At 40.8% G+C, this 26,571-nt stretch overlaps 1 protein-coding gene across 1 annotated transcript in view; it reads right to left on the reverse strand.

Annotated features, from left to right (window-relative positions):
* Nucleotides 1-26,571, reverse strand: part of clcn2c (chloride channel 2c) — a 158,002-nt gene that overhangs the window by 37,373 nt on the left and 94,058 nt on the right. Inside the window, exons 7-12 of the mRNA XM_036562790.1 lie at nucleotides 20,015-20,093; nucleotides 18,203-18,328; nucleotides 16,604-16,688; nucleotides 8,182-8,283; nucleotides 7,142-7,226; nucleotides 1,629-1,784 (exon numbers count right to left, since the gene is read on the reverse strand). Of these exons, the coding sequence (XP_036418683.1) occupies nucleotides 1,629-1,784; nucleotides 7,142-7,226; nucleotides 8,182-8,283; nucleotides 16,604-16,688; nucleotides 18,203-18,328; nucleotides 20,015-20,093 (633 nt within the window). The remainder of the gene's footprint in view (nucleotides 1-1,628; nucleotides 1,785-7,141; nucleotides 7,227-8,181; nucleotides 8,284-16,603; nucleotides 16,689-18,202; nucleotides 18,329-20,014; nucleotides 20,094-26,571) is intronic.

Genomic DNA, 26,571 nt, shown 5'->3' on the forward strand with positions numbered 1-26,571 from the left:
CAGGTTTTGCCCAGGTTCTGCTCAGGTTGCCAAGGCGACACACTCATGCATGGACCAGCAGATGTAAGCAGCACATGCACGCTTGCACACACACACACACACACACAGAAACACACACACACACACACACACACACACACTTCAATCCACCTCCATTGTGTTTTTAAACTCGTCTGTATCTAAATCAGCTGAGCTTAATTAAACCTGAACTCAGTGGCGTCTCTAACTAATAAGCGACATATGCAGCTGATGCTTGTGGCCACCAGGGCGCCCCCTAACACCCTCTCGGCTATTACAGCACCATTATGTTGTGTAAGATGCTCGAGTGAGAGGAGAAAAAAACTTAATCATGTCTGAAAATAGACATGAAAAATAGTGTCAACTTACTGTCGCAAATCAACAAAACGTGGAATATGAAGGGGCGCCCAAACCTTTGACCACGACTGTAGTATATTGTGGCAGTGTTGTGTATTACATTATTATTACAAAACATTACATTGTTATTACAAAAAATACCTACACTGATATTATTACCTGCACTGTAAAGTGTATTATTATTATTTATTATTATTATTATAACTACTACTGTAATTATTATTAACCTCGCTCATTATAATGAAGGGCTGAATCCAGCAAAATTACCTAAGCTCAGTCACTGCTGTTATTACTGCAGAGAGACAGAGAGACAGAGAGAGAGAGAAAGAGAGAGAGAGAGAGAGGGAGAGATGAAAAGATGGTAGAGAGTTTGTGTGTTTGTTTAATTGCTGTTGCTCCACAACTGCTGTTTTTGACAGGCAAACAGTAAACACACACACACACACACACACACACACACTCACACACACACACACACACACACATACACACCCACACACACACACACCACACACACACACACACACACACACACAACTCTCACTCACACACACTCACGGAGAATAACTGTTCTGAAGTGGTGTATTGATGACATTCATGGAGTTCATATACTCTCTCTCTCTCTCTCTCTCTCTCTCTCTGTCACATACACACACACACACACTCTGTTGTAAGTCAAGCTCGTCTGCTTTCGACCACCCACACATCCCTACTCCCTCCATCACACACAGCTCTCTCTCTTTCATTCTCTCTCTCTGAATCTGATTCTCTGAATCTCTCTGAATACGACTCTCTGAATAGGACGCTTTAACTCTCTTTCTGAATCTGACTCTCTATATCTGACTCTCACTCTCTATGAATCTGACTCTCTTACTCTCTATGACTCTGACTCTCTGAATCTGACTTTCTGACTCTCTCAACTCTCTCTCTGAATCTGACTCTCTGAATCTGATTCTCTGAATCTCACTCTGAAAATGACTCTCTGAATATGACACTGACTCTCTCTTTGAATCTGACTCTCTGACTCTCTCTTTGAATCTGACTCTCTCTCTCTCTAAATCTGACTCTTTTAGTCTCTCTCTAAATCTGACTCTCTGACTGTGTCTTTGAATCTGACTCTCTGACTCTCTCTCTGAATCTGACTCTCTGAATCTCTCTGAATCTGACTCTCTGAATCTGACTCTCTGAATATGACTCTCTGACTCTATGAATCAGACTCTCTCTTTTTTCTGAGTGGAATGGTGACCACCTACCTTCATGACGATGAAGATGACGAGGGTGATGAAGACGTTGGCCTGAGGGTGCTTCCAGGCGGCCGCGTGGCCGATGTACTCAAACTCCTCAGCGATGCCCTGCTTGGCCCACGTCCGGTTATCCAGCAGAGTGACCAGCGACTCCTTCTGGGTCAGCTATGCACAGGACCAGGAGAAGGAAAGAGGAAAGTTCTTCAGAGATTAAAAAAAACTGACTCAAACAGTGAAAGAGTGCAGTTATGAGAGCGAGATAAGGTAGACAAAGATACTCTGTCCACAGACTTTGTAGGTCCACTACATAGGCAGGTATTTACATGCTGTAGACCGTCTCCTAACTCAATGACCCTTTTCTTCCTCTGGCTGAGACTACCTATTGAGTCTTAAGTCTTGAGTCCAAGTCGAGTCTCGAGTCAGTTAGGTGCAAATCCAGTTAAGCACATGTCTGAGTCAAATCATGAATCAGTAAAGCACGAGTCTGAGTCAAGTCAAGAGTCATGAGTCAGTCAGTCTGACTCATGACTTGATGGGTTTGAGTCGAGTCGTGAGTCGGTTAAGCACCTGTCTTGAGTCAAGTCATGAGTCAGTTAAGTGCGAGTCTGAGTCATGAATTAGCTACACATGAGTTGTGAGTCAGTGAAGCGCAAATCTGAGTCGTCATGAGTCATTTATGCGAGTTTGAGTCAAGTTGCGAGGTAGTTAAGCACCTGTCTTGAGTCAGTTACGTTTATGTCCGAGTGGAGTAAGAAGTCAGTTAAACATGAGTCTGAATCAAGTTGAGTAAAGAGTCATCTAAGTTAGAGTCCGAGTTAAATCACAAGCCAGTTAAACTAGAGTCTGAGTTGAGTCAGTAAAGTGTGAGCCCTAATCGAGTAAGCTATATCCTGAGCCATGTCACGAGGCGGTTCAGCTGTCTGAGTCAAGTCACGCATCATTTAAGCGTGAGGCCTGTCGCAAGTGAGCCCAAGTTGATTTACAAAGCAGGTCAACATGTGACAACATGTGAGTCAGTTAAGTGCGAGTCCAAGGTGAGTAAAGAGTCAGTAAAGCTAGAGTCTGAGTCAAGTGACAAGTGAGTTAGGCCAGAGTCGAGTCATGAGTCAGTTAAGTCCAAGTTAGATAAGTGCAAGTCTGAGTTGACTAAAGAGTCAGTTAAGCTAGAGTCTGAGTCAAGTAAAGATTCAGTTAAGCTAGAGTCTGAGCCAAGTAAAGAGTCAGTTAAGCTAGAGTCTGAGTCAAGAGTCAGTTCAGCGCATCTGATTTAAGTCATGAATCGGTTAAGCGTGAGTCCAGTCACTTGAGTCTGAGTCAGTGACTCGAATCCCCATTTCATGTCTAGTTTCATGTCAATTCTGTGTTCACACAATGAAACAATGTCACTGAATTAGAGTAAAAAAGCTTATTTTGTCCACGAAAATACAGATATAATAAAAACATTACTTTCAAATAAAAAAATAAAAAAATCTTGCGAGTCAAATTTGGGAAAATCAGACTAATTAATCACAATTAACTGTACAAACTACTGCTATTAATCATATTAATCAATTAAGTAGAGAAACGAGTCAGTTATGTGCGAGTCCAAGTCGAGTAAACAGTCAGTTAAGCTAGAGTCTGAGAGAAGAGTGAGTTCAGCGCAAGTCTGAGTTTAATCATGAATCAGTAAAGCGCGAGCCAGAGTCAAGCCATGAGTCAGTTAAGCACAAGTCCAATTCAGATAAGTGCGATGGTTAAGCATGAGTCTGAGTTGAGTTGTGAGTCAGTTAAGTGCATGTCCGAGTAGAGGAATGGGTCAGTTAAGCACAAGTCCAAATTCGAGTAGAGTCAGTTAAGCTGGAGTCTGAGTCAAGTCACAAGTCAGTTAAGCGCAAGTTTGAGTCGAGTCATATGTCTGTTAAGCACAAGCCCGAATCGAGTAAAGAGTCAGTTAAGCTAGAGTCTGAGTCAAGCAAACAGTCATTTAAGCTGGAGTCTGAGTCGAGTCATGAATCAGTTAGGCACGAGCCCAAATCAAGTAAGTTACGTTAGAGTCTGAGTCAAGTAAAGAGTCAGTTAAGCTAGAGTGTGAGTCAAGTAAAGCGTCAGTTCAGCGCAAGTCTGAGTCACGTTATGAATCGGTTAAGTGTGAGTCCAGTCGTAAGTGAGCCCAAGAGTGAGTCCACGTCAAGTTACAAAGCAGGTCAACATGTGTCTGAGTCGAGTCATGAGTCAGTTAGGCACAAGTCTGAGTTAGATAAGCGCAAGTCTGAGCTGAGTAAAGAGTCAGTTAAGCTAGAGTCCGCAAGTCTAAGTCAAGTCATGAACTGGTTATGCGTGAGTTCAGTCGCAAGTGAACTGAGTGTGAATCGATGATGAATCTAAATGAAGGCGAGTTACAAAGCAGGTAAACATGTGACTCGAGTCTGAGTCAGTGACTGAATTGGTATCTTATTTTGTCCACCAAAATAAATTATTTGTTCCTTAAGATAAAATTTGAGCAAATCAAACTAATTAATCACAATTAACTGCACAAATTAATGCTATTAATTGTTTGACATTATTCCATAAGTAATATTTAGAGTCCACATATCTGTTTACGAGTTTGAAGGCTGACTTCAGCTTCAGTTAATCAGCTTTGTGAAACGATAGCAGTTTATTAAATGCTTTAGTAGAGAAATGAGTCAGTTATGTGTGAGTCCAAATTCGAGTATAGAGTCAGTTAATCTAGAGTCTGAGTCAAGTCACAAGTCAATTAAGCGTGAGTCCGAGTCGAGTCACGAGTCAGTTAAGCACGAGCCCAAATCGAGTAAAGAGTCAGTTAAGCCAGAGTCTGAGCCAAGTAAAGAGTCAGTTAAGCTAGAGTCTGAGCCAAGTAAGGAGTCAGTTAAGCTAGAGTCTGAGCCGAGTAAAGAGTCAGTTAAGGTAGAGTCTGAGCCGAATAAAGAGTCAGTTAAGCTAGAGTCTGAGCCAAGGAAAGAGTCAAGTAAAGAGTCAGTTAAGTGAACTGAGTGTGAATTGACGATGAATCGAAATGAAGTCGAGTTACAAAGCAGGTCAATGCGTGACTCGAGTCTGAGTGACTCGAATCCTCATTTCATGTTTAGATTCATGTGAAAGAGAGTTACTGAATTAGACTAATAAAGCTTATTTTGTCCGCCAAAATATATTATCTGTTCTTTAAGGTCAAATTTGAGCAAATCAGACTAATTAATCACAATTAACTGGACAAATTAATGCTATTAATTGTTTGACACCATTGCATAAGTAATATTTAGAGTCCACATGTTTGTTTACGAGTTTGAAGGCCGACTTCATGTTAGTCAGCTTCTGAAACGATAGCAGTTTATTGAGGGCTTTATTTTCCCTGAGAAAAGGCTGCGTCTGAGTCACTCTCATTAGAGAGAAAGAAAGGAGCGAGAAAGAAAGAAAGGACATAAAAGAAGACAATGGAAATTAAAACAAAGCTCTGCACACGTCTCTCCGTCCACACGCTAAGTGCGCGTGGGCCGGGTTATGAAGTGAAGATGGTGTATGTGCGGTTAGTGGAGACTAATGAACGCCTCGCTGTTCTTCTGTACCGTCTTATTAAGAAGTATTAACAGCAGCAGGTCCCAGTCGCTGTAGGCAGAGCCACACATGCCTCCTCTCTCTCTCTCTCTGCCTCTTCTGTCTGGTGACTCATCCTCTAGACTCTGCCAGGGAATAATGCTCAGTCCCCCTGTTTATCAGCTAATTGATGTACAATCGCCCTCTTCTTTCCTCCCTCTTTCTACTTTTCATCTCTTCCATCCCTCCATCACTGTCTTCTCCATCTCTTTACTGCATGTCTCCTTCTCTGCCTCACTGACATCACTTTTGTTCTTTAAAGAGGTAATCCACCACTGAGACTACGCTTAGATTTCAAGTGAGCAGTGCACAAGGGGAACAAGGGGTAGTGTTTTAGGGGGTGAACTATGAAACCAAGGGCTTATGTAGCATAAAAGGTAGCCATGTTTGAGGGGGTCTATCTAGGGGACAAGGGACTATGTAGTGTAGAGAGGGGCTGCGCAATGTTGACGAGGGTCTATCTAGGTAACAAACAGCCTATGTAGCGTGTAAAGGGGCTGCACAATTTTAGAGGGGGTCAATCAAGGGAACAAGAGGCTGTGTAGTGTAGAAAGGGGCTGTGCAATGTTACAGTGGGGCTAGTCTAGGGAACAGGGGGCTGTGTAGTGCAGAAAGGGACTGGGCAATGTTAGAGGGGAGCCATTCTAGTGAACAAGGGACTATGTAGTGCAGAAAGGGACTGGGCAATGTTAGAGGGGAGCCATTCTAGGGAACAAGGGATTTTGTAGTGCAGAAAGGGGCTGCACGATGTTAGAAGGGGGCCAGTCTAGGGAACAATGGGCTGTTTAGTGTAGAAAGGGGCTGCGCAATGTTAGAGGGGGCCAGTCTAGGGAACAAGGGGCTATGTAGTGTAGAAAGAAGCTGTCTAATGTTAGGGGGGCCATTCTAGTGAAAAAGGGATTATGTAGTGCAGAAAGGAGCTGCACAATTTTTAGGGGGGGCCATTCTAGAGAACAATGGGCTGTTTAGTGTAGAAAGTGGCTGCGCAATGTTAGGGTGGCCATTCTAGGGAACAAGGGGCTGTGTAGTGTAAAAAGGGGCTGGGCAATGTTAGAGGGGGCCAGTCTAGGGAACAAGGTGCTGTGTAGTGTAGAAAGGGGCTATGCAAATGTTAGAGGGGGTCAATCTAGGGAACAAGCGGCTATGTAGTTTAAAAAAGGGCTGGGCAATATCAATGGGGACTATCTAGGGCTGGGCAGTGTTTGATGGGGTCTATCCTAGGAGCAAGGGGACTGGACACCATTTTGAGGGGACTAGAGAACAAACGGTCTATGTAGTATATAATATAGCTAAGTAATGTTTGAGGGGGCTATTCAGAAGTCTGTCTCTCAAATAAACAGGCTGGGCAATGTTGGAAGGGGTCTATCTAGGGGTAAAAGGGTCTGACTCTATTTGAAAGAGCTGCCTAGAGCACAAGGGGCTTATGTAGTGTACAAGGAAGGTGGGAATGTTTGAGGGGGCTATTGAAGGGTTTCTGTATCGTATAAAGGGGCTGGGCAATGTTGGAAGGGGTCTATCTAGGGGAAAAGGACCCAATGTAGTCTACAAAAGGGTTTGTCGCTATGCGAGAGAGCTACCTATGGCAGAATGGGCATGTGTAGTGTACAAGGCAGCTGGGAAATGTTTGAGAAGACTATGTACTTACAATGTTTGAGGGACTGTCCATGGCACAAGGGGCCTATGTAGTGTACAAGGGAGCTGGGTAATGTTTGAGTGCACTATCTGGGGAACAAGAGGCCTGTGAAGTGAGAAATGAGGCTGAGGTGTACTGTATAGGAGGGCTGGGCACCATTCGAGGGGACTGTCTAGGGTACAAGGAGACCATGTAGAGTCCAAGGGAGGGGGGCAATGTTTGAAGGTTGTGATAGACACCCTCTTAAAGGACCAGGCTTTAGACAAAGCAAACACAAGCTGTGAGTGTGAGTGTGTGTTACCTGGCCTGCCATGAACTGTCCGAATCCTGGGGGAAAGGTCAGGGTGGAGATCAGTAGGGTGACCAAAGCAGGATACAACAAACGCCTGCACACAAAAAAATCATATACAGTACATTTTGCCTCTGTCACACTGAAACCATGTACCTTTTTTTGCACCATTTCATTCATGATAGATCAATAGAAATTAAATAAAATCTTAAAATATTAACATACATTGAAAATTGAAAATATTTATGGAGTGCATATTTATTAAAGGAATGTTTTGGCAAAAAAAAAAAATCAAATTCAAACAATTTTTGCACTCCACCTGGCAGTAGTCAATAAGCCAAGACATGTTTGGTGTTTACATTTAGTTTTCGGTTTAGCACTGGATCTATGTAGTTAACACTAGAAGTCAATAGTCACCCAAATCTTTTCTGTAAATACAGGTCATTTAATGTGGTTTAGGACACAGTATGACTTGCTGTGAGCTATAAAAATAAAAGTCTGCACAACCTTAACAAAGACCTAGATGCATTTTGAGCGTTTGAGAGATGTTTTGAGGATGTATTTACAGAAAAGATTTGGGTGACTCTTGACTTCTATTGTTTGTTAGCAATGCTGGCCTTGTAGCCCCAGTGCTAGACTAATGAAGCAAATTTGGACACTAAAAATTTCTGGGGTCATTTTTAAATTAGTTTTTTCACTGAACCATTCCTTAAATATACATACAAACCACACTCTCTTCTTCCCCTCACTCCCTAAAGGGTGGATTGGGACGCAACCCAGAGTGCACAGCACCGATTTCCTGCCTTCATACTGGCAACTCAGTGAACCACTGCCAAATACACAGAGACACACTGTGTCTCTCTCTCTCTCTCTCTCCTCACACACACACACACACACACACACACACACACACACACACACACGTGCACACACAAATGCCAAGCAGAACAGGATGCTGCACTCATCCCAAACAGAGATTAGTGCACGTGTGTACACATACACACACACACACACACACACACACATATACACACACACACATACAGACTCACTTCTTCATGAGGAACTTGTTGATGGCCTTCTGTTTCCTGATGAACTGGACGATCAGTCGGTTCAGATAGACGAACAGCGCTCCACCAAAACCACTCGCTATCCTGTACAGACATCATGAGAAGAACACTTGTGTAAGAAAAACGTGCTTTGAAGTAAAGTACAGTGGAGGAGGCAGAAAAGGCCTCAAAAATTAAATATACAATACTTTTTTCTGCATTTATAGCGTCTATCTTTTGCATTTATTACAGTTTATGTTCATTTTATGGGATTTGCTTTAAATTTTTCAAAGAAATCTGCAGGGATACTTTTCCACAACTTCAAAGTTCAGTCTTAGAAGTTGCACTTTCTGCTTCTTATGATTCAAGTAATTCGAAACATATTTAAGTGGACTCTGGGGTGGACAGTTCATTGTGTAAATCACGCCGCCACTGGACTCTGGAGCAGTGGAAACGTATTCTGTGGAGTGATGAATCACACTTCTCTATCTGTCAGTCTGATGGACGAGTCTGGGTTTGGCGAATGCCAGGAAAGGGTTACCTGCCTGGCTGCACTGTGCCAGCTGTAAAGTTTGGTGGAGGAGGGATGATGATATGGGGTTGTTTTTCAGGGGTTGGTCTAGAACCCTTAGTTCCAGTGAAGGGAAATCTTAATGCTTCAGCAGAAAAAGACATTCTGGACAATTATATGCTTCCAACTTTCAAAGAACCTTAAAGAACCTTGAAGAACCTTTTCTGTTCCAGCATGACTGAGCCCCAGTGCACAAAGCAGCTCCATAAAGGCCTGACTGGGTGAGTTTGGTGTGGAAGAACTTGACTGGCCCTCACAGAGCCCTGACCTCAACCCCATCAACACCTTTGGGATGAACTAGAACGGAGAGCCAGGCCCTCTCGTCCAACATCAGTGTCTGACCTCACAAATGCTCTTCTGGATGAACGGACAAAAATTCCCACAGACTCTCTCCAACATTTGTAGAAAACTTCCCAGAAGAGTGGAAGTTGTTAGAGCTGCAAAGGGGGGACCAACTTCATATTAATGCCTATGGATTTAGAACGGGATCTCATTAAAAAGCTCCTGTAGGAATAATGTGAAGGTGTCCCAATATTTTTGTCCATATAGTGTATATTGTTGCTGTCCAAAGAAGCGAAAAGCAGGACTTTCATTAGAATCCTTAAGCGAAACTCCCGCCAGAGTTCAGCAGCTTTCGCGGAGTAGCAGTATGCTAATGAACTCATGCATATGTATTATGAATGAGGCAAAACGCTCATGAATAATGAATAGGTAATAAGAAGAAACCTTTATGAAGAGCTCATTAGGGGAAAACAGAACAGAGAAGGATAGAGAGAGAGTGAGTTGGAGAGCGAGCGACAGAGTGTTGGGAATTCAAACACATCCAACATCTGTTGGGTACAGACAGAGCGGATACGGGACGCATTTCGCGCGGCTGTTGAGCACAATTAGCAATTAACGCAGAACAAGAGTGTGTTTACCCACTGCTACAATCAAAACGAGCGGCTGCGGGACGAGAAAACGGCTGCGAAGTGAAGTGTAAGTTGAGTCATGACATTCCAGCTGAAACAAACATCACCGACCAGCATGAATTCCATGGTGGTCTAATCTATGCTGGTCTGAACTGGTTTATGCTGGTCTGGTGCAGGTTTAGCTGGTCACCCATGGTCATGCTGGTGGACCTGCATACCAACATCCAAAACACAGGCTGGCTTTTCCTCAGGAAAATGTTCTCCTGACCCCATCAGACAGAGATGTTTGGTGTCTGAGGTGTTTATTTCTCTACGTACGCTGGGAGCTACGAGGCTAAAGTAGCTAACTGGCATTAAATGATATTAAAAAGGTCAAACTAATTAAAATCAAGCAACATGGCTATCTAACAGCTATCGACTTAGATATCTTTACCTCAGGCTTCTTTTCTCTGGCTGAGAGGGTATAAACCTGTCTCTGGTGTCCATTTTGTGTTAAATACAGACAGAATCTCAGTTTTCTTTCCAATTTTGTTTGATAATTGAGATAAGAGTTTTGCTAATGCTATCTTAGTTGTATGTATTAGCTTACAGATTAGGGTCTGGCTAGCCGTCAGTCCTTAAATGACATTAAAAAAGGCCAAACATGCGTCACAGAGCTAAAGATAGTAGCCGTCATCTTAAACCCTGAATTTTGTCCATTGTTATAGATAACATTAGCATAGATAACGCTAGCATGTTATTCTTTTACAGAAGGTTGTTTTTTGCTAGCTGGTAAATGCAGAAAAAAGGCAAGAGAGCTAACATTACTGCTGGAAGCCAAACACTGCTGTCGTATAACTGTGGTAAGTTTCTTCATACACAGATGAAAATCAGCTGTTTGGCTAAATCTGGTATGTTTATGAAATGATGTGGATTAATGTGTACTGTTTGTGTTTAATAAACAAGCAAAATTAGTAAAGTGACTCATATTTCATCATAATGAAAAGAATGACACACTCACATGACAGAAAGCTACATAGCTGTCTAGCTATCGAGTTAGCTATCTTTACCTCAGGCTTCTTTTCTCTGGCTGAGAGGGTAAAAACCTGTCTCTGGAGTCCATTTTGGGTTAAATACACACGGAATCTTTTTCTTTCCGATTTTGTTTGAGAACTGAGGTAAGAGTTACACTGATACTACTTAGTTGTGTTTTTTTGCCTACAGATTAGTGGCTAGGCTAGTAGTCAGTCATTAAAAGACATTAAAAAAGGCCAAACATGTGTCACAGAGCTGAAAATAGTAGCTGTCACCTTTAACCCTGAATTTGTCCACAGTTATTGATAACGTTAGCATGGATAACGCTAGCATGTTATTCTATTACAGAAGGGTTTTTTGCTAGCTGGTGAAAACAGAAGAAAGGCAAGAGAGCTAACATTACTGCTCGGAAGCCAAACACTGCTGTCGTATAACTGTGGTAAGTTTCTTCATACACAGATGAAAATCAGCCATTTGGCTAAATCTGGTATGTTTATGAAATGATGTGGATTAATATGTACTGTCCATGTTAAAGAAACAAACATAGTAAGTAAAGTAAATCAGCATCATAATGAAAAGAACATCTTACTGAAATGACAGAAATGACTCGACAGTTTAAGGCGGACAGCAAATTAAAATCTAAAGTTAGCAAGCTACATGGCTATCTAACAGCTATCGACTTAGCTATCTTTACCTCAGGCTTCTTTTCTCTGGCTGAGAGGGTAAAAACCTGTCTCTGGTGTCCATTTTGGGTTAAATATAGACAGAATCTCTGTTTTCAGAGCTCAAAATAGCAGCCGTCATATTGAGCCCTGAATTTTGTCCACTGTTGTAGATAACGGCATGTTATACTATTTCATAAGTGAAGAAAATCATGATTATAATGAAGAGAACGGGTTACACAAACAACAGACATGACTTGACAGATGAGGACAACAAGGTAAAGCTAAAGTTAGCAAGCTAGCTATCTAAGTAGCTATAAAGAAGCTTGGCTTCTTTTCTCTGTTTGACAGCAAAAACCTGTCTCTGGTGTAGATTTTGAGCTGAATAAAGACAGAATCCCTGTTTCTTTGTTTTTCTTTTCATTCTCTTTGAGGTAAGAGTTACGCTAATGCTAGCTTAGCTGTCCTGACTAGCCTACAGATCAGTGGCTAGGCTAGTAGTAAGGATTTTAGAATGAAAACGAAGGAAAAAAACACATAAAACCATGAATTCTGTCAAACCGATGAGTCTGAGGGTTACGGTTCTGAACTGAAAAGTGCCACTTCCCCCTGAAAAATAACATATTTAGGCTAAAACAACTCAACGCTGTTTGAGGCAATGATTCAGGCAAGTTAGCACGATGCTAATCGGCAGTTATAAGCATTACTTAGCTACATTAGCCTCGTAGCTCCAGTGTAAAACTGAAGATGCAAACCAATGTCTTGGCTGATCGACTACATTTGGGATAATCAGAATTGTTTACTTAGGTCTTCTTTTAAAGCTTAAAGGGTCACTTACGTCCAGCATGATGACCAATCAGTAAAAGAGTGACCCTCAGTGAACCATTGCAATCCATTTATTATGATCTACGATGAACTGAAGATTAAAAAGGGCAGTAATTTCTAAAAACTCACCCACCTTCTTCAGTTCATAATAAAGCTCAGTCCTCACCGCTAATGTTTGAACAAATGAATTGAGTGAGTCACGTGACCCGCCTCCTGATTAATGTTTGAATTAAATTAACTGAATAATCTGGACAAACTCGGCTCTAATTAACGATATTTCATTTTAACAAACTCTATATTGGGTTCCGGACGTCACGTAGTTTAATTAGGACTGTCAAGTGACGGAAAAATTGACTCATTAATCACTCAGCCTGAACACGGTGACCAAATAAGGCATTTCTCCCTCTGAGCGAAAGGAGGAAAAGTTCCTTCAGAGAAAACAAGCACAGTTTTCACTCGAGTCTCACAACAAAATGACAATTTCTGAGACTCGACAAGGCAGAGTCGAGGCAGCCCCCTCAGGGGCTCATGAATTTAAATATGCAAATCATTTTAGTGCATAAAGAAGCAAAGATAATTAACACACAGCAATGTGTTGACATTGATGAATTTATAAAATACATAACATGAGCTGAAGGGGAGAGGGGGGGCGGGGGGTCTGCGGCAACTGAAAAATACGCACTGCATAATCCAGAGAGAGAGAGAGAGAGAGAGAGAGAGAGAGAGAGAGAGAGAGAGAGAGAGAGAGACAGAGAGAGAGAGAGCGAGAGAGAGGGAGAGAAAGAAAGAGAGTGTGTGAGAGAGAAAAAGAAAGGCAAAAATAGAGAGAGAGAGAGAGAGAGAGAAAGAGAGTGAAAGAGAGGCAAAGATACAGAGAGAGGTAGAGAGAAAGAAAGGCAATGATAGAGAGTGAGAGAGAGAGAGAGAGAGAGAGCGAGAGCAAGAGCGAGAGAGAGAGATAGTGAGAGAGCGAGCGAGAGAGAAAGATACAGAGGGAAAGAGTGTGTGAGAGAGAAAAAGAAAGGCAAAAAAAAAAATATATATATATATATATATATATATATATATATATATACATACATAGAGAGAGAGAGAGAGAGAGAGAGATTTTGGAAGACTAAGTGTTTTTATCAGGATTAAACAGCGCTGATCCTCTAAGGCAGCGTAGGAGGACAACGTCCACTAAAAGAGGGGAACAAGAAAAGTAAAAAGGATTTTAGAAGGATTCTGATGTCTTCAACCTCAAGCTCTGCAATTATCTTCTCCATTTATTAAATCTGCGTATTATACACCATTCAGATCAGACACACTGCGTCTCTCTTCCTGCTTTAATAGACAATAACACTGTACACACTCTGAGCGAAAGGAGGAAAAGTTCCCTCAGAGAAAACAAGCACAGGTTTCACTCGAGTCTCACAATAAAAGGACAATTTCTGGGACTCGACGAGGCAGAGTTGAGGCAGCTCTCTCAAAATGAATTTAAATATGCAAATCATTTCAGTGCATAAAGAAGCTAAGATAATTAACATACACCAACGTCTTGACATTGATGAATTTATATAATACATAACATGAGCTGAATGGGTGGAGCTAAACTGCTGTAGGCTGAATGGGTGGAGCTAAACTGCTGTAGGCTGAATAGGTGGAACTAACCTGCTGTAGGTTGAATGGGTGGAGCTAAACTGCTGTAGGCTGAATGGGTGGAGCTAAACTGCTGCAGGCTGAATGGGTGGAGCTAAACTGCTGTAGGCTGAATGGGTGGGGCTAAACTGCTGTAGGCTGAATGGGTGGAGCTAAACTGCTGCAGGCTGAATGGGTGGAGCTAAACTGCTGTAGCTGAATGGGTGGAGCTAAACTGCTGTAGCTGAATGGTGGAGCTAAACTGCTGTAGCTGAATGGTGGAGCTAAACTGCTGTAGACTGAATGGTGGGCCTAAACTGCTGTAGCTGAATGGTGGAGCTAAACTGCTGTAGCTGAATGGTGGAGCTAAACTGCTGTAGCTGAATGGTGGGGCTAAACTGCTGTAGCTGAATGGTGGAGCTAAACTGCTGTAGCTGAATGGTGGAGCTAAACTGCTGTAGCTGAATGGTGGAGCTAAACTGCTGTAGCTGAATGGTGGAGCTAAACTGCTGTAGCTGAATGGTGGAGCTAACCTGCTGTAGACTGAATGGGCGGAGCTAAACTGCTGAGGCTGAATGGTGGAGCTAACCTCCTGTAGGCTGAATGGTGGAGCTAAACTGCTGTAGGCTGAATGGGTGGAGCTAAAATGCTGTAGGCTGAATGGGTGGAGCTAAAATGCTGCAGGCAGAATGGGCGGAGCTAAACTGCTGTAGGCTGAATGGGTGGAGAACAGTTCACAGTGGTGGTGATAGGAACCAGACATCTAAACAATTTAATGCCTCACAGCTCCCTCACAGAAAGGTATCATGCGAGATGGTGATGAAAACACAGCTTGACTGTTTTACAGTCATTTTGAGAGAAGGTTTTGTATGGAGTTATAAAATAATAAAAACCACAAGCAAAATACTATCAAATTCCAAAACATGTTGCAAATGCAATGATGAGCGTTAATTCAAACTTATTTTTTCAAAAAGATTCCTACTCATTTTCTCTCATTCTGATATAAATTTATTGCTCATTTATTGACTTTTGGCACTTTTTAACAGTGGGCGGGGCTTAGAAGAGGGTGTTCACTTGCACTTTTTACTGGTCATCTGATTTGGAGTGACAGGTCTTATGAACACATAGCCATTCGGCGTGAACTGCCCTCAACATGGTGGAACACCTTGGACTGAGTGCTGCTGTGAGTGCAGCGTTTTACTGGCATATCTGACGTTATGAGCGATGTGTCATATTCTTTTACAATTATTAATGGAACGTGTTTATGGGTCTTGTGTTGACCTGTTTAAAGGGATATAACTTTATTTTTGGCACTGGCGAACATAAACGTAGTTGTTCATGAATTAACAAAGCTGTACCACCTTTTGAGTTTGCAGATGCTAGCGCCAACTGGCCTAGCAGTGTCCTCTAGGGCACATGTGTCAGGCTCCAGTCCTTGTGGGTCAAAACATTGCAGACTTCAGCACAGTGCCTCAATAAGCACACCTGATTCAGCTCATTAACTTATCAGCAAGGCCTTCATTACCTTCAGCGTTAGATGAGGGTAAACGGTAATCTTTGGCCTGGAGGATCCCCTGTTTGACATGCCTGCTTTAGGGCTAACTTGGCAAGTCATATTGGTAATGAAACTAAACTGTTTAAATATCTAAAAGTTAGTTCAGTGTATTAATGTGAAGACAGTGATTTGGAGCAGCACATTCTGTAAACGGGCATGTCGAGGTTCAGGAGGGATTCTGTGGGTAGAAACAAGCAAAGACTGACATAACAGCCTTAATAAGCACCAGAACATAATGGCCAACCATGACATGTCGACTTTGTAGAGATTCAACATGGCCTGTCAGCTTTCTCATGTTAGAAGTAACTCGTAGCTGGCAGTAATCAGTGGCATTTTCCATTCTTTACACTGTGTTTAGCCAGTGCTTTGGTATTTCCCTCGACCCGCAGCACTGCAGATTCAATGATTTCCTGACCCAACACACTGATTCAGCTCATGATGGGCTCGATTATCAGTTTATGAGCTGGATCAGGTGTTACAAGGCAAGGAATAGTCCAAACTATGTGGCGCTGTAGGTGTCCAGAAGCAAATCTTACCTAGTTAGCGCTTTGGCAGACACTGCTAGACTAGTTAGCGCTAGCAGCTACAACCCTGAAAGATGGCACCGCTAAGTTTAGCTATAGTTTGTGTTACATCAATAAAACAAAAAAAAATTGCTTATAATGCTGGATAGGTCAGCGCAATCCTCTCTGGCAGCACTACACACAGTACGAAGTGCTCCGCCATGTCCGAGGCAGATCACGACTCACGAGTGGGTGTGGCTATGTGTTCAAAAGACCTGTCGCTCCAAATCAGCTGACCAATAGAAGGTGCAGGTGAACGCCCTCTTTTAAGACCCACCCCCAATTAAAAAGTGCCAAAAGTCAGAAGCAAAAGAAACATTTTAGAAGCAAAAGAGTGATTCTAGAAGCAAAAAATTTATCAGCAAAATCAAATTAAAGCAAAACCTTGCTAAATTTTATATCAGAATGAGAAAATGAGTAGCAATCTATTTGGAAACAAGTTTGTTTTAACTCTATTTGTATTTGAACATATTTTGGACATTCTGATACTCAATATTTTGCTTGTGGATTTTATTTTATCCAAAATTTGTGGCACAAAATTAACTCCAAAGTTTTGGCCCAAAACTGGAAATCTATGTTTTCTTTGGGTACTATTTTACCTTACAGCACCCTTGTTTATATCAGTGTCACAGTACTAGATAATATTTTAACTGAGTTAATCATTAAAAGAAGACATGCTGAACAAATATATGCACTAGACTTACCCAATTACAGCAAACGCTGGCAGCTCCTGGAGGTCAAAGGGAAAATCGAGCCGGAATCGAGTCTTGAAGAGAGCAGTTATGGTCTCTAGACACACAAACACATACAGCATATTAGTGCCCTCTTACTGAAGAACAACCGCTCACCATTACGACTGTGTATATCGCTGTTGTCGGAAGAAAACCTTGTATCTCCAAAATGTTAACTTTACAGAAGAAACAAAAAACCTACTTTACTTTTAATGTAAGTCAATGGAACTAGACTTTTTTCCCCCAAGTAATTTTGGCCCGTTTCTTTTGGTCCATTCTTCATGAAATTTACAAAGAATGTAAAGGGTAACATGTATTTTCAAATTACATCAAAAACTGAAAAATGGAGATACAAGGTTTTCTTCCGACAGCACTGATATGCTGTACTGTTTATTATTGCTGATTTAAAAATTTGTAGGAAGCTGTAAAAATTAAATTTTAGATGTGTCCACAATGATAAACAGAGCTAAAACGACTGAGACAGTTGTAGAACATCAAGAACATCAAGAAGTTCTAAAAAAATTAATATTTAGAATTAAGTTACAATTTAATTAAAAAGCAGAATGAAGTAATAATAAAAACATCCTGAATTAAAGTTTGATATCGTTAACATCCAGAATGAACTTACAACGAAAATTAAAATCAGTTCTAATATAATTATTGTTCAGATTAAAATTCTAATAAAATAAACATTCGGAATGAAGTTCTGAAAAAAATCAATGGTCAGAATGAAGTTCTAATAAAATTAACGTTCAGAATGAAGTTCTAATAAAATTAACGTTCAGATTAAAAATCGAATAAAATTAACGTTCAGAATAAAGTTCTAATGAAAGTTATGTTCAGAATGAAGTTCTAATAAAATGATTGTTGAGATTACAAATCGAATAAAATAAACATTCAGAATGAAGTTCTGAAAAAAAATCTATGTTCAGAATGAATTTGTAATAAAATTAACGTTCAGAATAAAGTTCTAATAAAAATGAACATTCGGAATAAAGTTCTAATAAAATTAACGTCCAGAATGAAGTTCCAATAAAATTAATATCCAGAACAGAAAATTAGCAATCCTGAATTAGAACATCCAAAGTTATAATAAAATAAACATCCAGAATGAAGCTCTAAAAAATACGAAATGAGTCATAATAATAATAATGTAATACTTAAGTTCTATAAAAACAAACACCTAAGTTATATTAAAGTTAACATCCACAATAAAGTTCTAATAATAATGCAGTGCATTGTGTTAGAGCTATATGAGTGGACAAATTAAGCTTAAACAGAATGTACTTATAACATTCAATAACATTATTTCTTCCTGTGAATCATTATTAATATCATTATTATTATTATTATTATTATTATTATTAATAATAATTATTGTGCTATTGGCCTTCCGTAGTAGTGCAGGCAGAACAGCTGGGCTTCAGCCTGGGTTACTATGGATGGACAGAAGGATCAAACTAGAAAAATGTGTTAAAGCTGTCAAAAACAGAGGCATTAATATTTTGTAGCATTCACTTTGACGGCCCTAAAATAATTAACAGCGCTAGAAACGATTCCACATTCTTGCACCTTCATCTCGGTTCCACACAGCCAGCACTCTGAAGATGAAGGCACTGAAAGTAGCAGCAAAAAAGCCTCTCCAGTAGTTCCTCACAGCGAAGAACGTGGAAGTGACCTCTATACTGAAGAGAACACCTGAAACACACACATACAGTGGACACCATAAATTGAACTATCCATGCTCCGCCCACAAATGCAATGTTCCATAGCAACCGTTGCTGGGGCACTGTTTGAATACTTTTTTTTTTTTCATGCAATCATCAACTCACCACACAGAAGTGTGTCAAATCTATGTTAATTTAGCACAGGTTGCTCAGCTATGTCATGTCAACCGCTACGTAGCGGTTGACAAGTGGTTGCGAAGCGGTTGTTAGGTGGTTGCAAAGTGGTTGTTAGGTGGTTGCTATGGTATATGTAGTGGTTGCCAAGAGGTTGCTTGGTGGTTGCTATGGTGTACGTAGTTGTTGCCAAGCGGTTGCTAAGCAAACACATACAGCATATTAGTATGTGCTATGGTGTACGTAATGGTTGCAAAGCGGTTGTTAGGCGGTCGCTAAGGTGTATGTAGTGGTTGCAAAGTGGTTGCTAGGCAGTTGCTAAGGTGTATGCAGTCGTTGCCAAGCAGTCGATAGGCGGTTGTTATAGTGTACGTAGTGGTTGCCATGCGTTGCTAAGTGGTTGCAAAGTGGTTGTTGCAAAGCGGTTGCTAGGTGGTTGCTATGGTATATGTAGTGGTTGCCAAGAGGTTGCTATGGTGTACATAGTGGTTGCCAAGCGGGTGATAGGCGGTTGCTAGTGGTGTATGTAGTGGTTGCCAAGTGGTTGCTAAGCAGTTGCTACGGTGTACTAAGTGGTTGCCAAGCGGTCATTAGGTGGTTGCTATGGTGTACATAGTGCTTGTCAAGCGGTTACTAGGCGGTTGCTTTGGTGTACGTAGTGGTAGTCAAGTGGTGGCTATGTGGTTGTTATGGTGTACATAGTGGTTGCCAAGCGGTTGCTAGGTTGTTGCCAAGCAATTGTTAGGTGGTTGCTATGGTATATGTAGTGGTTGCCAAGTGGTCGCTAGGCAGTTGTTATAGTGTACGTAGTCATTGTCAAGCGGTTGATAGGTGGGTGCTATGGTGTATGTAGTGGTTGTCAAGCGGTTGCTAGGTGGTTGCTTTGGTGTACGTAGTGGTTGCCAAGCAGTTGCTAGTGGTTGCTATGTGTGTATTGTCAGCGTATGGTGGGTGCTAGTGTACGTTTGCCAAGTGGTTGCTAGACAGTTGCTGTGGTGTATGTAGTGGTTGCCAAGCGCTTGCTAAGCGGTTGCTATGGTGTACGTAGTGGTTGCAAAGCAGTTGTTAGGCGGTTGCTATGGTGTACATAGTGGTTGCCAAGTGGTTGGTGTACGTAGTGGTAATTTAATGGAAAAGCAGTTTCATTTCAAGTGATTTTAGAGCGTTTCTATTGGTCCATTCACAACGTAAAGGACAGCTGGAGTGTTGAAATGAAACAAAACATGGTTTTCGTTGGACAGCGACGATTTTCAGTCTTTAGCCTATGTAATATCTTTAGCCTATGCTAGTGCTAATAGCTAAATGCTAGTGCTAATAGCTAATTTGGGGAATGTGTTAGATTTACTGAGATCAATACTGTTTCAGAAGCATTTTATCTCAGTGCTACATACAATTAATTTGTGCTACAACACTCACAACTTTTTATAGTACCAGTGCTAAATGCTCAAAAAGTTTCTGCACAGCTCTGATTGAGCAGGCATTATAAGGGCGTGTGAGAGTGTGTGAGTGTGTGGTGTGTGTGTGTGTGTGTGTGTGTGTTCACCTCCAATGGGGGCAGCAAAGCAGCAGCCAACACCCACCGCACACGCAGCCGCCAACATCTCTATGTTCCGAGACTCATTCTGTTAAACAAACAGCACACGTGCAGATTAAACATGCACTGTTTACTGTTTATTAATCGCACAAACAAACATGCAAACACAGAAAAACACAATACAGAAACATGCAGGTACAACTCAACTACTCAAAACGCATGCTCACACTCACACACACACACACACACACACACACACACACACACACACACACCTGTGTCTTTAATTAATTCAGGATCCAAAATAAACGTGCAGCGTCTAATTTATTCTTCACATGAGAAACAAAGAGAGACGTAAAGGCAAACGTAATTAAGATGAACAGAAAAACGCTTCCCATGCAAACACAGTTGTGCATCTACTACCCCAGAGAATTCACACACACACACACACACACACACACACACACACACACACACTCCCTTTTTCTGCTTATATATAAGCTCATTTTTCAGCTCTTCTCCAGCTCAGCTAGAAGGGCTTTGTGTGGATTTGATGTTTAAAGGCAGCATCAGCTCTATATAACACACACACACACACACACACACACACACACACACACTCACCAGCCTCTTCATTAAGTCCACCTCCTCGTTTCTACACTCACTTTCCACTTTATCAGCTCTACTGACCATATATGAGCACTTTGTGGTTCTACAGTTACAGACTGTAGTCCATCTGTTTCTCTGATACTTTGTTACCCTGTTCTTCAGTGGTCAGGACCCCCACAGAGCAGGTGGTGGATCATCCTCAGCACTGCAGTGACACTGATGTGGTGGTGGTGTGTTAGTGAGTGTTGCGCTGGTACGAGTGGATCAGACACAGCAGTGCTGCTGGAGTTTTTAAACACTGTGTCCCACTCACTGTCCACTCTATTAGACACTCCTACCTCGTCAGTCCACCTTGTAGATGTAAAGTCAGAGACAGTAGCTCATCAAGCTACACAGTTCGTGGTGGTCAGAGACACTTAGCTCATCAAGCTACGCAGTTCATCCTCTAGTCCTTCATCAGTGGTCACAGGACGTTGTTGGCTGGATATTTTTGTTTAGTGGACTATTCTCAGTCCAGCAGCGACACTGAGGTGTTTAAAAACTCCAGCAGCACTGCTGTGTCTGATCCACTCAGACCAGCGCAACACACACTAACACACCACCACCACGTCAGGGTCACTGCAGTGCTGTGAATGATCCATCATTGTTATTATTGTTATTATTATTATTATTATTATTATTATTATTATTATTATCTCATCTCGTGTAGAAGAACACAGGTTGATTACATAATAAATAAATGATTTAAAAATCTAAATAATAATAAAATAAATGGAAGCAGTAAAATAAGCCATAGAGAGGTGAGAATATACTGAAATGAGGGCTTATTAATGAAGTTTCTCTTAATTTTTAAATAAAATAAAAAATGTTTTAAAAATAATAAAAAAAAAAATATGAAGCAAGTAAGAAATCCAATGGTGACAGCAGTAAAAAATGGGTTGAGGACCACTTAAGATAAATATTTTGACATTTATTAAAATAAAATAAAATAAAATAAATACATAAATAAGTAGAGAAATGAGTGAAAAAAATAATAATACATGAATAAATAGAGAAATGAGTAAATAAATAAAATTACAAATAACACATGAATAAATAAAGTAGAGACATTAGTAAACAAATAAAATAAATAAATAAACTTATACGTGAATAAATAAGTTGAGAAATTAGTCAATAAATAAACTGAAATAAAATAAAATAAATAATACATGTATAAATAAGTAGAGAAATAAGTAAATAAATAAAATAACAAAAAAAAACATAAGTAGAGAAATTAGAAAATAAATAAAATAATGCATTAATGAGTAAAGAAATAAGTAAATAAATATAATTAAATAACATTACAGGATAGACAAATAAATAAATAAATAAATACATACATACATAAAATAAAATAAAATAAATATATTACATTTAATAAAATGAGGCATCCCCCAACTACTGAAGGCAGCCTACATATTAAAATATCTGCTTCAAAAAAATTATATAATCTTTTAATATTACTTATTAAACTGCTCAAGAAATAAATGCTTGAAACAAGCTAATATGAAACTGTCAATGGAATAAGACAAGTTTGCTAGATGAAATGACTTAAAACAAGTAAAGCTAATCTAAACAGGTTGCATAAAATTCCCACAATACACTGGCAAAAATATACAGTGTAGGCAAAAAACGTACTGGCAAGAACGTTTCTGCCTTCTCCTGTAACGTTGCCGTTCTGGAGGTACTGGAGGACGTGGAAGGATCACGCAGAAAGTGGTAGAGATATTATATGTGATATTACATATTCCATTTGATTTACAGCCGGTTATGCATCAACTCTGCTTTTCAAAAGCAGGCCTACATTTCGATTAGGGACCTAAAAGACGTGAACGGCTTCCTTTAAGAACGTCAGCAGAAACAGCAGTTAGACGGAGGCCTGTTTATAATCAGAATAACTCTAAACTCCCGGGACCGGATACACATGTGGGAGACGATAATATATGCGCAAAACGGGCACATGAATAACTGTTGTCGTGAAATATGCTGGGGAAACTCAAGCTGAACAGGTGGCTTCTCATGAGGATATTTTGGAGGAGACAGGTGGAGACAGCTAGGAGGCGGATACGGGCTTATTTCCCATACGTTACCAAGAGGATACAGCGACGGAAGAAACAGAAGTGCACTTTTCAGCACACGCCGAACACGAGCCCATTCACATTTCGGGAAAAAAAGACTTACTCAACCCTTTTTCCTGGCCTAACAGGCAAATTCTTTTGATCACTGAAGTGGGAATAAGCCTTGAATTTCTTCGGCTGGGATAACAGACTACTTTGCTTCAGAGTGCTTAATGAGCAGACTTTGGTATTAACAGAATACATGAAGCTGCATTACATAACATAAAAAAGTAACTGTAATCTGTAGTACATCAGATTAAGGCTGTCGAAATCAAATTTGACATGCGACTATTTGTCGAATTCAAAGAAAAAATGTACACTGGAATGCAGTAAACGTCCATTAGACTGACTAAAGCCTCGGCTGCATCACCCAAAGTGTCGGTAACACTTTACTTGAAGGGTGTCTACATAACACATTAATAAACATCTTATGTAAACATCTTAAGTAAACATTGAGCGTACTTGCCCAGAGCGGTGGGCAGCCCTATCCACAGCGCCCAGGGAGCAGTTGGGGGTTAGGTGCCTTGCTCAAGGGCACTTTGGTCATGTGCCGTCAGGTTAGGGGATCAAACCAATGACCTTCCGGTCACAAGGCTGGTTCTCCAACCTCCAGCCCACGACTGCCCCCTAAAAAGTTTAAACACCAGGCGCCGCTGGGATACGAACCCAGGATCTCGGCCACGGCCGAGATGTTGACGTGAATGTTTAAGTCAACATTTATAAAGCGTACGTTTCACATGATATTAATACGAACTGTCATTTTACTGAGATACATTTTTCAAATTTAAAATAGTTATTTTTCATTCTGAAAAACTAGACAATTTTCGGTAAAACATCTCTTTTCTAGACAGCCAAAATAATACTTCTGGTCATTAAGTGTTTTGACACTCAGGCACGTCACCTATACTTTCCATTTCTTTTAAATTATCTGTTTTTTCTCAAGGATTTGTTGCTTTGCATGTCACTTTACTGCATGGACAGTACATTGCTCATAAATATGCTTAGGAACAATGATTTGGCTGAATCTTAGTATGGTGGTGTGCCTAAGTATCAAAGCACTTAATGACCAGAGGTCATTTTTATTTTGGCTGTCCAGAAATGAGGCATTTTCCTGAAAATAATATAGTTTTTCAAAGTAAGGTAAAAGTGAGGACTTTTATATTGAAAAAGTCTCTCAATAAAATGACAGTATAGTAGTCCTTATAAATATCACATAAAACGTATGCTTTATGAATGCTGATTTGAACATTAATGAACATGTTATGAAGCATTTATGTAAGATGTTATAACTGTTATGTAGTCACCTGTCAAGTAGTGCTACCAAGTGTTCCAGGTGGTTGCTAACATCACAAAAGATAAAGCTAAACGGAGGGAATTTATTTTGGCCTTAATTAGCATTGTTTGGGGATATTTGACACTCTGAACAAGGCAATTCGTTTATGTCATAAACATAACAGTAATAGGCAAGACAAGACCCCCAGTCCAAGAATCACTGGTTTAAAACACCACGTGCTTTTGGGGTCACTTGATAATTTATGATGAGTGCCCCCTGGTGGATTTCGGAGACTGATTGGAAATCAGATTTGAGGCCCTCAGTTTCTTTGCAAAATAATATATGAATTTTAGAAAACTAATGCCCCTAAAATCAGAACATATTTAAATATTTAAGGCAAAAATTGGATTTCTGATTCCATCCCTAAATCAGATCACAAACATACTACAGAAATAAAATAGAAGCCCTAATGTACAACATTTTGCGTTGTACATTTTCAGGCAAAAATTCAATGCATTCTGCCCAGATGTTGTGCACGATGCAGGTGCACAAGCCTAAATGAATGTTTTATTTTTTGCATCAGTTTATATCATTGCTGTCCAAAAAAAGTTAGTGGGCGGGGCTACACACAGTTTGCTTAATAGGCAGTAAACTTAGTAAATCGAGTGTTGAAGGCACATTGTGGTGCTTATTGTGGTCACATCTAGGCACAGTTTGCACTGCACTTGGAACTTCTGGCCCAGAGTGATGACCAGCAGGATCACATTAAGGCCATGCTTGCACACCAGATGCGACTTTTCACATGTCAAAAATCCAACATTATCTTACTTGCCTCTTTGTTCAAGACTTTCACTGGAGACTCACTCCACCACTCCCTATTGTCTCTGTGGTCAGCAACACACAGGATTACCTGACAGTTGTCTTAGCAACTTGTAACAAACGTCAAAAGGTTTAGTTTTGTCCTCTGCTTCATCACCTTTGGTGTGCATTTCCAAAAGCAGCACAAACTGTCCCGCGGACATCCTCGACAAAAGCACTTTTCTTCTTCTCTGTGCTGCTTGCACTTTTCCGAAAAAAGAAAGTAGGCAATGGTAACCCCTGCCTTATTTACGAGGAGAAAATTCTTTGTCACTTGAAGTTATTCCGTTTGTTAGGGTTTTATTCCTCTTCACACAGCATCAGGTAATTATATGCCGATGAGCCGTCATATTATGACCACCTCCCTAATATACTGTTGGTCCTCCGTGGGCTGGCAAAACAGCTTCAACCTGTCAAGGCAAGGACTCTACAAGACCTCTGAAGGCACCCTGTGGTATTTGGCACTAAGACGTTTGCAGCAGATCCTGTGAGTTGTAAGGCAGAGCCATCACAGATTGGACTTGTTCCGGAACATCGCAGAGATGTTCGACTGGATTGAGATCTGGGGATCTTGGAAGCCAGAGCAACACTTTGATATCTTTGTCATGTTCCTCAAAGTATTCCGGAAAATTTGTGCAGTGGGACTGGGTGTAGTACCCTGCAGAAAGAGGCCACTGTCATCAGAAATTTCCTCTGCAATGAGGGGGTACCTGGTCCAAAATGATGTTAACATGGTAATGTGCCATAACTTCGCACACAAACCCGGCTGTCCATGGGATGGAAAAGAAAATGGGACTCATCAGACTAGGCTATCTTCTTTCATTGCTCCAGAATCCAGTTCCGATGCTCGGATGCCCGTTGTTTCGACAGTGGGAAGAATTAGCAAGGGTACTCTGACCGGTCTGCGACTACGCAGTTCCAAATGCAGCAATTCACTGTGTGTTGTGACACATTCCTCCCATAACCATCATTGGAAATTTCGGTGACTTGTACCACAGTAGCTCTTCCCTCGTTTGAAACCAGATGAGAAAGACTTTGTTTCCTTTGTGCATCAATGGGCCATGGTTGCTCAACACCCTGTCAGGGGTGGTGTGTCCCTCTTTGGACCACTGTCAGTAGGTACTCACCAATGCTGACCGGGACAAGGCTTGTCGTTTTGAGATCATCTGGCCATAATGATTTGGCTGTTTAAAAGTCATACAGGTCGTCACGCCTTTTTGCTTCAACCACATCCAACACCTTGAATACAAGAACCAACTGTTCGCTTACCGTCTAATACATCCCAGGCTTCAACAGGTGCCACTGTTTATGAACTAATCAACGTTTTTCGCTTCATCTGGGAGTCATAATGAGTCATACTGCTTCGGCTCATCAGTGTAGGTCACAGATAATAAATCATAAATCAGTTTGGTTCATAAAGCAATAGAGTTTTCTTGATTGACTCGACTGATTCAAATTAGATGGTGGCAGCAAAATTCACAAACAATTCCTAGCGCAATTCTGAAGGTCAGTGGAAACCAAGCAATTTGTAATCTGAACCAGAACATTCAAAGTAACTCTCAAGGGTTTTAATGAAGTGCCTTATGGAAAAATGAGCTTTCCTAGAGCTGCTGGCCACACCACCTTACCTCTATGCCAATCAGGTTAGGATCCTTAGAGAGCAGAGAATT

Source organism: Colossoma macropomum, unplaced genomic scaffold (assembly GCF_904425465.1).
Source record: "Colossoma macropomum unplaced genomic scaffold, Colossoma_macropomum, whole genome shotgun sequence".
NCBI classification, from domain to species: domain Eukaryota; kingdom Metazoa; phylum Chordata; class Actinopteri; order Characiformes; family Serrasalmidae; genus Colossoma; species Colossoma macropomum.